The sequence below is a fragment of the Acipenser ruthenus genome, chromosome 17 (assembly GCF_902713425.1).
Source record: "Acipenser ruthenus chromosome 17, fAciRut3.2 maternal haplotype, whole genome shotgun sequence".
NCBI lineage: Eukaryota > Metazoa > Chordata > Actinopteri > Acipenseriformes > Acipenseridae > Acipenser > Acipenser ruthenus.
Window position 1 is genome coordinate 8,283,307 of NC_081205.1, and position 17,757 is coordinate 8,301,063.

The 17,757-nt window shown below is 37.5% G+C and overlaps 1 protein-coding gene across 2 annotated transcripts in view; it reads right to left on the reverse strand.

Annotated features, from left to right (window-relative positions):
• LOC117423568 (ras-associating and dilute domain-containing protein-like) overlaps positions 1–17,757 on the reverse strand; it is a 67,890-nt gene that overhangs the window by 6,547 nt on the left and 43,586 nt on the right. The window contains exons 11-14 of one of the 2 annotated variants that reach the window (XM_034039568.3): positions 8,398–8,542; positions 7,561–7,730; positions 5,958–6,366; positions 15–142 (exon numbers count right to left, since the gene is read on the reverse strand). In XM_034039568.3, coding sequence (XP_033895459.3) covers positions 15–142; positions 5,958–6,366; positions 7,561–7,730; positions 8,398–8,542 — 852 coding nt within the window. Of the gene's footprint in view, positions 1–14; positions 143–5,957; positions 6,367–7,560; positions 7,731–8,397; positions 8,543–17,757 lie in introns of those variants that run through there. The other variant, XM_058989908.1, reaches the window with a different exon arrangement.

Below are 17,757 nucleotides of genomic sequence, written 5' to 3' on the forward strand. Positions count from 1 at the left end.
TGAATTGTACTCACCAGGCCATCAACCAAGGCTAGGCCCAGCCCATGCGGGCCTCTTTCCAGCTCCACAGTGAATACTTCATCCTCCTCACCTGGCTTGGTCTGGGTGCCTGACTCTGGAGAGGGGCTGAGGACACCTTTCACTGTGGATGAGAACAATATGATTGATGACACTGCTTCCTGTGACCAGGGATCAATGCATGCAGCTTTAAAATATAACAGACTCTGAGTTAGGGATGGCATACATATTGCCATAGCTTATGAAAGCTTCAGCATGTCACTGTATATGCATTAAGGTTATCCAAGGCCTCAATAGAAGTATACTACTTATAAACAGGAAACGGTGCACGCCTTAGTTCATTTCACATCAGTAGTGTTCAGGGTGCAAGCATGTTGCTGGCTGAAAGCATGTCAGTCTATAAGGGAAGCATCTTGTGACCAAGGAAGTGCAACAATACCTGAAAGCAAGGCTTGCAAACAGAGGTTTCTTGAACCTGGTGTAGTACCAGATATCAAAGAAAACACATGTTTACTGCAACATTCCTTTAAAACTGCACATACCAATATAGCAAAAGGAAGTGCATAATAGATAATGGCATTACTTTGTAAGCTACAGTACATCCACCTTAATACTTTTCTTATTTTTTAATAAACATGGGTTGGCTGTGGGGCCCTCACAATAATATAAGCCACCAGTGGGCCACGGGACGCCTATTGAATTCTAGTAGTGCGGAAGCAATAGAGGATCTATGGTTGACGCCACAAAATGACATTGCAAGTAACAGTTGACTGTTAAGATGATCGAAAGTCTCCTAACACACAGTTTCTCATGTTGTCCCTGGTACAAACCTCATACATAAACAAAACCTACTAGGATTAAGATTCCATCTGCCAAATCAACTGCGAATTCCCATAGCGGTAATCTGAAAACCTTCGACAGCACCTCGTCTTTGCAAATTCTAGTGCCAGACTAAAGGATCAGTTCTTCTACCAAAATAGCTTTACATTAATGGCAAGCAGGCAAAAGATAACATTAAAAAATGAGAGTGTTATGTGATCAGGACTGGAATGACTTCCTTTTGAGGCCACTGCACTACTAGGAATCCCGTTATAATCAAAAGAACTCAATTTTTCATCAGTCAAATGTTAAATGAAATAAGTGCTTCTCTAGCTATACGTAATAAATTAGTTTGAGAGACAGACATACAAACAGGGTGCCTGAACATACCCACAGATTCTCATGTGCTAAAGGAGGTTCTTACGATCTTTCATGCATAAAAAGTGTGGCATATACATATACATATAGACATCCACTCCAAATGAAAGGGTTTATGCATCCATCATGGGGGTATAGTATAAGGAATAATGTACACCCAACTGTGAATACTAAGGCTGTAATTCTATCAAGGATTTTTGGTGACATATACATGGAGTTTAATGTTTTCCTTGTTACTCAAGAGGCTTTGCTTTCTGAGGGCTGTCAGTCTACAAGGCTTAACATCCCACAGAGGGCAAGTGGATGAGGTCATTTCTTACTAAATGTGTGTTGCTTATTGGTAGTAAGAATACTTGCATTATTCTGCTCTTCCACAGATTTCTCCACCTCGTCTGTAGATAAAACTTTAAATCTGCAGGCCATTGTTGTTTGTTTTGGTTTAGTTGTGTTCATGTACTGGTGGTAGAGTTAGTTTTTAAAAATTGAGGTTTTCAGTTTTATCATCAATCTTATTATACACAGGTCTCATTTCATCACCTGATCTCATTATAACGGGTCTCACACCACCACTGTGTATAACACACAGAAGTTTATAGGAAAATTATCATTCACCATGTATTATAAATACAAACACCCCTGCTCTGATAGACTGTCAGCTATTCCCGAAAGTTACCTGAACCTGTATGTTATTTTAGATTCACACTAAACAAGTACACACAGTAATTGTGTAAGCTGGGAAAATACATTTCCCATAAGAATTTGACAATGTAAAACATATTGGGAAGAGTTTAGCCATTGAGGGAATATAATGCTGCTTTACAACCCCTGATATTACACAGTCTGAATACACCCCAGGCAAAACTTAAATAAACATTCTTAATTGGAAAACACATGCATCGCTAACTATCCTTCAGTAAAATCGGATTGAATGTTGTTATGGTATGGTGTGCAAGTACAAGTTCTATGCTGAGACCTTCCTGAAAAGAAGATACCCAAGTTGGCTGGTCACCTGTGGTCAGCAATTCTAATTCTAACAAACCTTGTTTATGTTTCAATGAGATGTCTTATCTCTTCACAGACATTGGGGATGTAGTATCAGAGACTATGGGTCAAAGGTCATGCCATTTTTTAAACCTCCCATTTTGTGTGTTCAGCTGCTTTCCACATAACAATGCTTGTGTTATTCATGTTTTTCAGTTACAATGTAGCTAAAAATAACTGTATACAATCATTAAATGAATTACATTTTTCAAGCCAGTACAAACAAACATCTGAAATGCAGCGCACAGTCAATATTTCTTTTAATCTCCCATTTATTTTCTTTTTCGGTCTCAAGAGAGATTTGGTATTTTAATTTGTAAAAATGTCTCTGTTTCTGTTTTAACTAACAGTTTCAAGAAAGAGATCAATACAATACTGACATTTCTCATCATGTTGAATTATAGTAAATACAGTGCATTCATAATCTTGTGCCAGGGCCGCTTAACCTTTACCAATGCCCTTGGGTATGAAACAAACAGCTATCAAAAGCACACAGAAAGCCTGGAAGGAACCGCTGGTAAACAACATGGTGAAAAGAGGACCCCACCCCTTTCTCATTCCTCAGGAACTTCACATGCTTGGAAAGGGAATAGAATACCCAGAAATGAAAGCAATTATTTATATCACACTCCACAGGGACAGGCACACTTTTCTCATAGTCAAAGAATCTGGGATCGTATTTACAAAGATTGTTTTGAAGGGGTTTTAAACTGATTAAAATACATTTACACTTTGTGTTAATCTGTCCAAGTTAGATTTATAAAGTGAACACTGCATACAAAAAGCACTTTCTGTTAACCCTAGTGAATAGTTTTGAATGCATTTACTGAAATGGGCGTCTTTCACTTTAATAAAGGGGTTCTAGCTATTTACTGATAAGTAAAATCTATCGGTCACTGTTATATTATAGGCTTTAAAAAAGGGACCAGAGACCAAGGAAGTGAGAATGAAAAATGAAAAAGAAAACGTAGTTCAACACAACATAGATATTTAAAAGCTTTTAATGTAGATGTTTAATAATTTTTACTGAATGCTTTAGGGTAGACTACAATTTCATACCATTTGATACTTTGCATTTTGCATTCTCTGATTAATTGAATAATGTCATGATTACCCTTATTGAGGTTTATTACTGTAAATGTGTATGGCAACTTTGCTTTTGCCATGATTGTAAAATGCATTTACCATCCTTTACCATGTTTATAAATGCTCAATTTTCAACAACCTCAGTCATTAGAATGTTGTTTATCCTTATGAGATAAATATGAAATGATATTGAGATGGCAATAAAATGATCAAAATTGGATAGTGGTTTGTTGACTTGTCATTACCTCTATTTGTAGAGTGGGCCATTACAAGCATGGTTCTCGTTTCTACTTCAAACACAGCCATCATAATGTAGTCTAATAAACCTCTTCAAACCCCTTTATAATTAAATTACATTAGCTTGAGATGTCTCCAGCTGTACTTGGTTGCCGCAGTAACCATGGAAACATGATTCTTGCTTCAGGTATTTATATATATTAATACATCTATAGCTAATGAGGAAGCGTCCTGTCAGTTTAATCTGCATGGTTAAATGAGAACTATTTATTCTATTAGGAACTGTTTGAGGAGGTCAATTCTTATTACACAGTTTAACTATTTTAAACTGGATGGATTTTGTGAAATGGTGCTCTTTTTCTTATAACGACTTTCCAGGCCAAATAACAAAAAAAATACAATTCATTCATATTACAATTATCACTTATATTGGTTGGTTGCATTTTCTTTGAAGTCAGTGTAATGATAATGTGCCACAATCTAAATGTAATCCCAGCCTGGCTGTGCCCTGTCCGTGTACAGTAGGTACTGTATGGCATTTTGTTACTAGCTAATGTCTCTGCAATCCACTTTATTAGCACAGATGTTGCTATGGCAACACAAAGGCCATTCAAAGCACCCCTCTCTCCTGGACCAGTTAAGTGTGTTTTTCAATTCTGTGGTACCACTGAATGTAGGACAAATAAATGTTTTTAGCTTGTATCCAATTTCGAACAATTGATTAGTCTTAAAGGGACACATTGATAATGCAGTACCAAAGCTAGACTGACCCATTTACATGTATATCTCTATGTGTGCAGTATAGGGGTGCTTTTAAACCATTTTTATTCATGAAATCCACACAACTTGATCTTAAATTCTCCCACTCTAGGTCATTTTTTTAGCTTATAGTATATGAGATTACACACTCTTCTAGCACTTCCCAGTAAATGTGCACTGTAATTCTGCAGTTTTCCTGTGTTTTTCCCATGTTTATAATGGACATTTAGCACAGTTTACCATGGTTTAATAATAATAATCTTTATATAGCGCACCACAATCACAAAGTGCTTTACAAGATACAAGACTAGGGTGTGTGAACTATGCATCAGCTGCAGAGTCACTTACAACAACGTCTCATCTGAAAGACAGAGCACAAGGAGGTTAAGTGACTTACTCAGGGTCACACAATGAGTCAGTAGCTGAGCTGGGATTTGAACTGGGGATCTGCTGGTTACATGCCTGTTCCTTTAACCACTGGCCCACACAGCCTTACTCAATCCAGATTACATTCTATGCGTTTTTTGCACATCAGAGGGTCCTCATAATCACGTAATAATCACACACTACCGGAAAGGTTAAAAATATTTATATAAATGTATCGGATTATAGCCACCAAATGCAGTCCATGACGTATATAGGAAAGTAGGAGAGTATGATACAAGTTTGGAGAAGATTGGTGCAAAATCAAGTTATTGTACTGACCAGGTGGAGTGTGACAGAAAGACAGACAGACAGACACGATCAGCAAATAAGGGTCCTCTTTATTGAATGAAGGATCCTAATCACAATTACTTCTGACCCATATTTTACTTACAATTAAAGCACTTATGATTTATCGTATGCATAAAAAAATCAGACCTCAATCAATTACTTAGTTCTGGGGACTCATTTTAAGGTGTACGTACAAGAACTACCTGTTCAAGGTTTTTTTTTTTATGATACCTTCAGGTGAATATGCATATGAAAAACACCAGCTTTTGCGACCACAAAGGAATGGGAAACTGAAGAAAAAGAAAATTTCTTACAATCTGTTGTTCTAGTGGTGTTGTCATAACATTGTGAAAGTGAGCAATGAATTCTGATTGTGTGGGAATTTTTTTATTTTTTATTTGAATAAAAGCATCAGTCCTACTTCACTCTAGTAAAGCCTAATGTTATGAAGCTGTGTGTACGCATACATGCCAACAGTCCTTATATGATCGGGACAGTCCTGATTTCCTAGCAAATGTCCTGCGTCCCCATATTTGCCCATAGAAAAAAAATTATATTCTGCACAGTAGAGTTAGTGAAAACTTCGTGTGGCTGACACATCTGCTGATCACTAACTTATACAAAGGTAAGAACGCTTCATTATGTCTATTTTTACTTTTTTTTACTGTCATGATGGTCATGTGGTGTTGAGTTTGGGGGATACGTCTATTATATGATAATTTTTTTTGCGTATGACCCCTACTATGTGTATGATGCATATGACCCCTCCCATGTGTATGATGCATATGACTCCTCCCCCCAGGGGATGAGTGTCCCACTGAACAGTTTCCAAATGACGTAAAGCCAATAAGAGTTAAGAATGATGTGAAAGCATTGCTTAGCATTCAAAAAAGCATGTTTATTACCTTTAGGTGTATCAAGGTCTTTATCGTCTCCCCCCCTGTGGCTGCCATTCAGGAAGTGCCTAAAAGGTCCCTCCAGATCTGTATCTGCCTCTGCCAGCTCCAGTATCTGGGGTGTGTTGGGAGGGGTGAGGAGACAGGAGGGGTCCAGCGCCAGGCGCTTGTGGGAGGTCAGGTCATTCTGTCCTGGCAGGCTGCTCTGTAGCTCCAGATTCTTCAGTTTCTGAGTCAGCACATCCCCGCAAGAGCTCAGGTCACTGGCTCCGGGGAGCAGGAACCGGCCGCAGAGAGATGTGTCTTTAACATCAGACTCTCTATCCTTGGGTGTGTCAGAATCTTGGAGGGGGCCAGAGTTCTTCATACTGCTGGTGCAAGATGCTGAGGTCACACTTTCCACTGCCATTGGAACCTCCTAGAAGAATTGTTTTTTTTTGTATTTTTTTTACAGAAATGCTTTGCAACTTATCTTGCCAATCTATGCCAATAAGTCCATTTGCTTGTTGCTAAAATTAACAAAAAACTAAATAAAATCAGTTGAGTAAATGAGAACCGTATGTAAAAATAAGATACATATCTTTTAGATTTTATGTCTTGGGCTTATACTGTTCCCTGGGACAGAAATGCTGACTGTATCTTACAGCATACCTTTTTTACAGCACGTATCACAGTTAATTATTTATTATATTGATAAAACCAATAGACATAATCAAAATATTAGAATGAGAAAGCCATCATCACAAGCGCTGTGGTACCACAAAAAAAGCATAAATTTTCTAGGAATGCAAATGAATGGGGGTGGAGTATTTATTACCCAAATTGTGACTGTTATAAAACTGTTAACAAGCAAATTTTACAGGTCTCTGATTAACCTTCTGAGTTGCTTGTTATTAGTTTTGTAACTAATTGGGCCCTGGAATATCTTGGTATCCCTAAATAGGTAATCCTCAAACACAGGCAAAATAAATGAATAAGCATCATGTGCTGTGGTACAAAAATATGATCTATGTACAATGCAGAATGAATGGGTGGGACAGCAGCTCTTAATTTTACTCTCCAAAATGTGTTTACTTTGAATGGTGCTAAGGGTAAGCCTGTTCTTGCTGAACTCCTACATGATTCTTGTTGCTTGGCAACATCCGTTTCTAAGAGCGGGAAAAGAGCAGGAATGGAAGAGGCCCGTTTATGTCCACCTGAGCCAGAATGTAAGTTACAGTGGTGAGGTGACAATCAAACGGGAGAAAACAGTATTAAATTCCTAAATGGGAACCAGTTTCAGCTCTTTTGCTCTTCAAAAATGAGAATAAAGCCAGCAAGCCCTGAGGCATGTTACAGCAATACTACAGACTAATAAGATTATTCAATACTGTCAGCCATCACTGTTTTTGTCTGGTTGCCCAAGATAGTCCCAGGCTTTTAAGGATCGACTCAATGAAAGCCATATTGTTGCATTGAAAGTATTAAAAATGTATATTCCACTGTTAAAAGTGCTCAGGGCGGTTCTATAATTACGTTATTCATAGTGGTGGAATGAATATTCTTTCAATATTGACATTTTGTTTTAGAGGCTATAATATGAAGGCCCTGTGTGAGGCCTCTGTGTTATTACCTGCTGGGAGGGTACAGGGCTGCTCTGTTTAAGGCTGCACAGGAACTCCCGAATGCGACTGAGCTGGGAGAGAAGACGCAGATCCTGGATTGGTCTCCCAAGCTCGATGTGAAAGCTGCTGCAGGGCAGGATCAGGGGAGGGTGGTTGTCAAAACTCTCAAGAACATCAGCTGTGGAAAAAAACAGGTCAACTATTTAAAGAATTCTGGCTCCTGCGGAATAGCTTCAAAACATTTCAGAACAAACAAGTTTGTTTTGGCTTGCAGTAGAAGAAAGTTTTTTTTAAAAAATTTGTATTACTTTTTAAGGCTGCAGTGTTCATCATTCACGGTTTGCTTGTATCCTGGCGCAGTTGTGTCACCTGTGCACTTTATCAGTAGCAGACATTGTTGACTGCCAGGTTTGTTTGCTTACTCCTAAAGTGAAGCTCGTTCTCTAGATACTGGGCTTTACCGTGGTATTTTGCACAGTATTTTTGCAGTTTTACCATGGTCATAATATGCACTTAGCCTGGTTTCGTTTTTACTTTTTAGCAGTTGGCACATTTTTTGTTTTTAGTTTACCCTAGTTTACCATTTTATTAATATGCTTTACCATACCTCACTACTCTTTACAATACTTACCTATGCTTTACCATGCTTTCACTATACTTTATTACACTTTGCTATGCTTAAAGCCTGGTACCCCTTGTCACGATACTGATAGCGCCATCTTTACCACAAACACATTTTAATAACAAGTGTTAAAAAACAGCATTGCTGGCAGGAGTATGTAGGCTGAGTGTGTCTCTCGGGGAGGACAAGAAAAGAAGCAGCTCTCTGAGGAGAAGTGACGCACCCATTCTCATGGCAGGCTCGGCTTCCTCGGGTGTCGGACTCCAGCCCGCTGGACAGGGCCGCCCGGGGTTGTACTCCCTCAACATGTGGTGTAACTGAGCCGGGTTGAGGCTAGCAAACTCACTGCGCAGGGAGAGCCAGCTGGCCTGAAAGAACAAAAATAACAACTTGGGATTCGGGCTTCGTATCCAGCAACTGACTTCATTGAACAAAGATAAAAAGATGAATCAGTACTATTGTTATTTGAAATGACACATACAGGACAAAAACATGTGCCATATGTAGCACACACTTATGTTAACAGCTTTTTTTTTTTGGTCACACCAAAGGCATCCTTGACATGTATTGTGTATTATATAAAAGCTGCATCCCCCAAGTTTTTTCAGTCTCACAGTTTTGATAGTTTGCATATGCAAAAGTGATGTTAAGTTTCTTTTAGTATTTGTAAAAGTTGTGAGTAATTAATAGTTATGGATGACAATCCAGACCTTAGCTGAGTCATGCTTTATCTATTCCACACAATAAAAGAGACAATTTTCATCTCACTTTTTAATTAAAAGTAATAAATTGTGGGAATAAAACAAAAATAAACTTTTCTTTTAAAATAAATGACCGATACCGTACATAAACATTACTCATTATTGTCATATGTGAGTCTTTGCAAAGACGAACATTTATTAATAAAACTTTAGCCCTTTATAACATACAGCATTTACTTTTTAATAACAAGTTTGTGAACAGTATGATCATGATGTTCAAATTTAATAAATGCCAGCTAGAAAAACATCACTCATCTTTGATTGAACCAATGTGATGATGAATACCATTTTTTTTTAACTTGATGGATATGTGGCATGTAAGTCAATACTGACTTGGTTATTCAAGATCTTCTGCCTCTGAAAGACCTTATTTCATAATTAGCTTGTTGTGGTGATGAGATAGAATTGGATGATGTAAATTAACCCTTTTAACATAGAGGTCATTCAGGCAACTGACAGGATCCGACAGATTCTGATACACTCAATAATTGTGCTAGAGATTGTCCTTAGCAAGTAATCATAATGGGGCTAACTGTTCTCTAGATACTGTATATAGAAACCTGTTGTGTGACAAACAGCTAGACAGACAGATGGATAGACAGACAGACAACCTCCATATATGCCCAGATTCGGATTCTTTTAATACATTGTGCTAAAGAAAGTTATGAGCATGTTTCTGTTAAACTCTGAAGTGTGGCATATGTACATTGTATCTACTATAGATTTCAACTAGGGAAATGCACCCTCGTGTAATCAAATAAACTACAAAATGATATTGCAAAAGTCTACTTGAAGCCATAATACTAGTACAGTATTTCATGTAAGATTTTGAAATGTCACATTTTTCAATTTTTATCAGTTACTACAAAGCGGTATGTAATTCAATATGTTCACATACCATTATTCAGCAGGTTTCTTTGGACATTATGAAGCACAATTTGTTAATTCTACAGGGTGATGCAAAACTTTTGGCCACAGCTGTAGATGGATTGTAAAAAAGTAGCCTTACTTTTGAAATAGCCTTTTTAATAAGATCAATCAATCAATCAATATTTAATTTATATAGCGACTTTCATAGTGGACCACAAAGCACTTTGATGGTCTTGAATCATGTTTTTATTGCAATTTCATCATAAACTATGATAGAAAACAACCAATATTGAGCCGTCAGTAATGTATATTAAAATCATAAAATCCTCTGACAGAATATATATATATATATATATATATATATATATATATATATATATATATATATATATATATATATATATATACAGTACTGTGCAAAAGTTTTAGGCAGGTGTGAAAAAAATGCTGTAAAGTAAGAATGCTTTCAAAAATAGACATGTTAATAGATTATATTTATCAATTAACTAAATGCAAAGTGAGTGAACAGAAGAAAAATCTAAATCAAATCCATATTTGGTCTGACCACCCTTTGCCTTCAAAACAGCATCAATCTAGGTACACTTGCACAAAGTCAGGGATTTTGTAGGCATATAGTCAGGTGTATGATTAAACAATTATACCAAACAGGTGCTAATGATCATCAATTCAATATGTAGGTTAAACACAATCATTAACTGAAACAGAAACAGCTGTGGAGGAGGAATAAAACTGGGTGAGGAACAGCCAAACTCAGCTAACAAGGTGAGGTTGCTGAAGACAGTTTACTGTCAAAAGTCATACACCATGGCAAGACTGAGCACAGCAACAAGACACAAGGTAGTTATACTGCATCAGCAAGGTCTCTCCCAGGCAGAAATTTCAAGGCAGACAGGGGTTTCCAGATGTGCTGTCCAAGCTCTTTTGAAGAAACACAAAGAAACGGGCAACGTTGAGGACCGTAGACGCAGTGGTCGGCCAAGGAAACTTACTGCAGCAGATGAAAGACACATCATGCCTACTTCCCTTTGTAATCGGAAGATGTCCAGCAGTGCTATCAGCTCAGAATTAGCAGAAAACAGTGGGACCCTGGTACACCCATCTACTGTCCGGAGAAGTCTGGTCAGAAGTGGCCTTCATGGAAGACATGCGGCCAAAAAGCCATACCTCTGACGTGGAAACAAGGCCAAGCGACTCAACTATGCACAAAAACACAGGAACTGGGGTGCAGAAAAATGGCAGCAGGTGCTCTGGACTGATGAGTCAAAATTTGAAATATTTGGCTGTAGCAGAAGGCAGTTTGTTCGCCGAAGGGCTGGAGAGCGTACACGAATGAGTGTCTGCAGGCAACAGTGAAGCATGGTGGAGGTTCCTTGCAAGTTTGGGGCTGCATTTCTGCAAATGGAGTTGGGGATTTGGTCAGAATTAATGGTCTCCTCAATGCTGAGAAGTACAGGCAGATACTTATCCATCATGCAATACCATCAGGGAGGCATCTGATTGGCCCCAAATTTATTCTGCAGCATGACAACGACCCCAAACATACAGCGAAAGTCATTAAGAACTATCTTCAGCGTAAAGAACAAGAAGGAGTCCTGGAAGTGATGGTATGGCCCCCACAGAGCCCTGGTCTCAACATCATCGAGTCTGTCTGGGATTACATGAAGAGAGAGAAGCAACTGAGGCTGCCTAAATCCACAGAAGAACTGTGGTTAGTTCTCCAAGATGTTTGGGCCAACCTACCTGCCGAGTTCCTTCAAAAACTTTGTGCAAGTGTACCTAGAAGAATTGATGCTGTTTAGAAGGCAAAGGGTGGTCACACCAAATATTGATTTGATGTAGATTTTTCTTCTGTTCACTCAATTTGCATTTTGTTAATTGATAAATATAAACTATTAACATGTCTATTTTTGAAAGCATTCTTACTTTACAGCATTTTTTCACACCTGCCTAAAACTTTTGCACAGTACTGTATATATATATATATATATATATATATATATATATATATATATATATATATATATATATATATATATTTCAGGCAGTAAATCTACAGTACAGGTGCCTGCTACATTGATTGGTTTATCTACAAGCCTATTACCAGCAAGTTCTAATTAACCTATAAGGTGTATATATAACTATTTCACAAACTCAGTCTTGTTGTGCTTTTGAATTACCACCTCCTCCCCAGCCACCATCACCTCACTCCCAGCCTCGCCCTGAGGGGGTGGAGTATACGATGCTACTCTGCCTAATCATTTTTGTTCACCGGGATGAACACGTCACATAGATTTACTATTTTATTGTTTTTTTTTTAGCAGGCGGCAACGGGATGCTTTAAGGGATGAGGCTGTGCTCCAACTAACTTTTATTTTTACACACCCATTGTTTGGGTTCAATGTTTTTGGAAATCTATAATATAGGTATTAGGTAAGAGTATGCATTACCACCCACATTAACCTAGTGTTTTTCAAAGTAATACGTTACTAGAACTAGTTACAATTTTGTTCAACTTCCCCAACACTGCCCAAAACTATAATAATATTGGTGTCTCTTTACTACATTCTTCCGTAGCTTTATGCACTCTTTGCATGATTCAACCCAACCCAACAGCTTAGCAGGTCAGAAGAGGGCAATGTGACTGGGCCTCGGTCAAGCTGTGACTCAGCAAGCGGATGAGCTGGGATGTGCAGTAGATCTCAGGGCTGTTAGTCATTTGCTCACTCCATCAATCAACTTCCCTTGGATACAAGACAAAACAAGTGATAAAAACGCATTGAATTGTCTGCATGTCCAAAAGAATTGAGCACACACGGCAACTACTGTCCCACTTGAAATATATACTCTCTGAGATGAGGGTTGGAACCCTTTCCAGTAAAACCTTGGGCTGTATTCATGCAGCTTAGCCAGGAATCGGAGCAATAGACCTCCTGCTAAATCTGAACAGACTGCACAAAGCACATCACTGCTAGCAGGACAGTTAAGTCTCACGCAAGCAGGACAGTTAAGGATATAAATATAAAGGGTTGCCAGCCACTAATATGTAGACTATAAATATCAAATCGGTGGTATGAGCTAGAACAGGCCCCTAGTGAATAAGACCTTGGCATTGCAGAGGACTTGTCGCTGTTAACATCCAGGTCATGTGGGGAGGCAATTAAAGAAATTGCAGCTAACAAAATAATAACACCAATCTTCCATGCCAGGCACAACCATTCACTATATAGGTCTATATTTTTTATTCATTTGGATCCTGTCGGGATGCAGCCCTGGTAGCATATAGCTATTGGAAACCAGACGAACACTGATAGGTTGAATGGTCGATTGTAACTTTTCTGATGTTCTTACTGGTTTAATTTTGAGGTTTAGTACGATTTTCCCATGCTTATATTATGCATTACAAGGATTAAAAGCAAGTATTTTACAATTCTTTGCCATCACTATGCGCTACTACACTTTTCTATTTGTTAACCACGGTATAGCACTTAAAACCTTCATTAGGAATTGATTGTCCAGCAGGACATTTTTATAATAGACCAGCCCACTTCCAGCCCACTGCCAATTTCACTAATCTGGACTTAACCCTTTATTTAAGAGAAAGTGTACTTAATACAACATCTCAGTCCTGCTTTGCTATAACAAATACAAACCACACAATACAAATCACACTGGCAGATTCTTGATATTTTGTTGTCTTACTGCTACAACACACAAAGAAAGACGATTACAAGATAATGAAATTGCCACATGGGTGGCAGATCTAAGAGGTCATTAAGGCATCAGTTAGCCCTCCCGCTGTTCTCAGATGCTGTCTTTGTGCTCATTACTAGAATGTGGGCAGTGAAACAGGCATGCTAAGCCGCAGAAACCAGCACAGACAAAGGAAATGACAAGGAAGACAGCTGTCGATCCGCCTTGATGTTTCATTTACGTAGCATCCCAAGCACAATTGTCTCACACCATTGTGTTGAGTTGGACACGCAGATAAGGAAACAGGATAAAACACAGCACAGGCTGTTTAATCTGCTCAGTACAACAGCTCTGTCCTGTTTCGTTTTGTGAAGAACCTACCGGGTCATTCTTCAGCCTTTAATGAGTCACACTACCTACCAGGAGAAAATCAGTGTTTTGGGAAATGCAAGAAAAGGAGTGGATGTGAGGAAATATTTGGATTGTTAAATCATCATAAATCACCATTATGATGGCATATCCAAATTCTATTCACAAGTTATAAGATCATGCATTAAAATGATGTGTTTCTTTATTAGACAAGAAAGCCTCTTACAATTTTCATTCAGAGAACATTCAGCTTCAGTATTAAATAAAAGGTGTTCAGTTCACTTTACTTAAGCAACACCACAGCAAGAAGTTAAGGTATCTTACCTAACAGACAGATCAACTACCAAGCAAAATCCTGATAATCAGGGGTTTATTGTGAATAGAACCTTGTAAAAAGCTATTATTTTAAACCGTTTAATGCGTTATTTACAGATTTGCCTTTGTTTTGCTTTCCTCCCATTTTAAAGCTAGACATTCTCTCTAAATGTTTTAGAAATATACATCTAGATTTTAGAAATATATATATTTATTAAATACACTGAAAAATATTCAGATTTCCTCCCAACCATTTACAAGAGCTCCCAGAAGCAGCTGGCATATTTTCAATGTTGACTTTGTTCCTTCATGACTGAAAGAGCTACTGTTAACATATGCATGCTTATCCTGTCTAAAGTGTTTACAAGCCACAGATTATCTATAATCTAAAACCAGCAATAGCGATACAAAGAACAACTGATAATACATTCATAATATTATCCTCATGTTTGGTTTTACATTTGTGCTTGTTTAAGTTACAACAGCTAAAAATCCCAAAGAAAACAGTTACAAAAAGACATTTATTTTAAATATTATTGTAACTAGTAGGGTTAGTGTATTAAAATCGGCAAAAAAAGACGTGACTACCCAAGTACACAAACAGCAACGTGATTTACTGCCGAAAAAAGACGAACAAAGACATTACTGCCCGATCTCGAATCATCCATGACATACAAGCAGCCACTTTCAAAGAAGCGTCATTAGCTGTTATTAGGCTCTGTTCTAACAAACAGTACCAGCTTGGACAGATAGGAAATGTTGCTCAGACCCCTGTATTTTTCGACATGCCAAACAATACCACAGTTCACAAACTGGAAGAAAAACAGATGCGAGTAATCACGACTGGAAATGAGAAGAATCACATAACTGTAATGCTCTGTGTGATAGCAGACGGCTGCAAACTGCCTCCATATGTGTAATTCAGGTTGTATCTTTGTAAATGCATTTTTATTTGATGTGTTATTTTTTTCTCAAATTGAGGGATTTGAGGAGATTTGGGCTGTGTCTTAAATTCGAGGGCGTCTTAAATCTGAAGGAGTCAAGTATTTGATAATGTCAGGGGCTCTATATGTGAATGTGCTGTTTTGTAACTTTGATGTTTGTTTTAAAACCACGGTACCTGAATTTTTTGGGAAGTAATTATTAATGTTCTAAAGTGTATTTATATGTTAATGAGCTGCAACCACAACTACACTTCCGTCCATCTGAAACCAATGACGTGCGGTTTTCTAGTTGACTATTCGGTACTAACCCTTGCAACTAATTTTTTTTTTTCTTTTTTTGTTGTAAGGACCATACTGACGAACAGGAAAAATAAATATTATCAATAAAAAATAAAAATAAATAAAGACCTTAATATACAATACATTTAAATAACAAAATAGCAAATATTAGCAAAGACATTTTAAAAAAGAGATGAAATTTAACCAGACTGCATAAGACACAGCTTCAGTATGTTGGTGCTCATTAAACACATGTCTGCTTTAAAAAAAATGCTTAAGCAATTTATCTGCAGTTTGACTGGACTTGCTTCTACCAATAATTGGGTTTTCTACATATGACTCAAGGTCCATTCTTTGGACAGTCCTGTTACACAGTATTTAAAAAACAGAACAAAAAAACACCTTACTCATAACATCAGTGGTCCAAAAAAAACATTGTAATGATAGTTAACAGAAAACAAGTCCTTCATCTTAGACATCTTTACATGATCACTGTTTACATTAAGGAACTTGTTTTGTACTTTGTGTGCACAGAGCTTGGCCGAGTTTACCTTCCCATTTTATAAGCAAACTGATTTAGATCAATGTGTAAGCGAAAGGAACCAGTTAATAAATGCCTACTGAAAAGCCTGAATAACTTTCAGAGGAGCTCACGCTTCACAACACCGCGGTTACACCGTCTTCCTTAGAGATCTGCTGCTCAGTTTCTTAATCACGGATCACAACGACAGGGTCATAAAGCCATCGCACGCCAAATATGATAACCTCATCGTTTTTAAGAGCCCCTAACTGGCTGTTTCAAGCTTTACAAGACCACCCCTTCAATTGCCTGAATTATGATGGACCTGACATCAGCCTCTTTCTCATAAACTATTTTAAGCTTCATAAATTTCATGGTAAAGTGGGCTTTGTGTTATTTGGCAGCATCAATTATCCAACTTTCAGGACATTTTGTTTTTTCACTTGATTTGTGTGTTTACGCAATCCGCAGTTTGTGGATATTTTTACGTAGTTTGCACTTCCTAAGTGTGTTCAAAACTTTCAACAGGAAGGGCGGTCAAGCTTCTCAATTACCAAATAACATTGTGTTGATAATCTTGGAAATCCTCCCGCATGTATTTTTAATACACTACCTTCCTACAAGTATGGGGACATTTTAACAGACACATTGACATTTCAGAAAATCCACTGTGCAAAACTATTCTTTAATGTATCAATGACTTCAAATGCCCTGAGGTAAATTATATAAGAATCTAAGAAGTCAAGTAGAAAGCATTTGAAGGCACTGCCCAAAACATTGGTCTAATTAGTAAGTTCCTATATGTTCCTATTTTTAAAGTATTTGCTTTCTTTTAGATTTCTTTCACAAAACTTTAAGGAAAGTTTCAGGATTGTTTTTTTTAAGGATGTTTTATTATTATTTTGTCTATAAATATATTAGGTTGAACATTTCTTGAAATATTAGCTTCCAACTCTACATGAAATTGATTTAATGAATCCAAACAAGATTTAAAAAGCAGTCCTTAACTAAACCTTCCTTGTTATTACCCTGCAATATAAGCAAAGATATTTCAAGTATATTTTAGTTATCTTTATTTTGCTCAATAAAATATCTTGTACATACTCCAAACAGTTTATATATTCTAAGGATACACAAGTTTCTAAACAGGATTGGCTAGGTATCTCGATCAGATTAAGATTTCTCACCACGATAAACTCTTACCCTTCTTTAAAAGGTCTTTCTGGGAATAGCCAACATTAAAAACCACTCAGCCAGTACTGCTGCTTGATGACAATTTCTTGCTAACTCTGAGGGAAATCTCAGGTTTCAGCTAATTCCGAGGATTTCCACATGACACGCACTCCACACTAACAGGATTGTGAGGCTGCATATGTTCTAATTCTTTTAGGAAATGTTTTAATGATGTACAGTGACAGCCTTAACAAATGTGATTAGAACAATTCTGCTTGGTTCAGCAAATTCTCTTCAGCTGTAACCCTGGCATCATATTGATACAACACAATCCACGCCGGCTTAATGAATTTGTATCTGTGACACACGCTTTTACCAATTTCCCTTTCTGTGTAATACTGCGTTGGCCTCCTAGCATTTTAAATGTTTTTTTAGGATTACTAATATAACCACTTGGTCTCACCTGGCCTCCATTCCATGACAGACAACTTGTCAAAGCACTTTAATACAGAATAAATAAAATTAAAAAATTAAAAATCACAAAACGAACCACTAAGAATGATGGCTAACATCATGAAAAGGAAAGGGAACAGTAGAAAAAGAAAAAGTACTTTAAAGCTACTTGCTTTAAAAGGTAAACA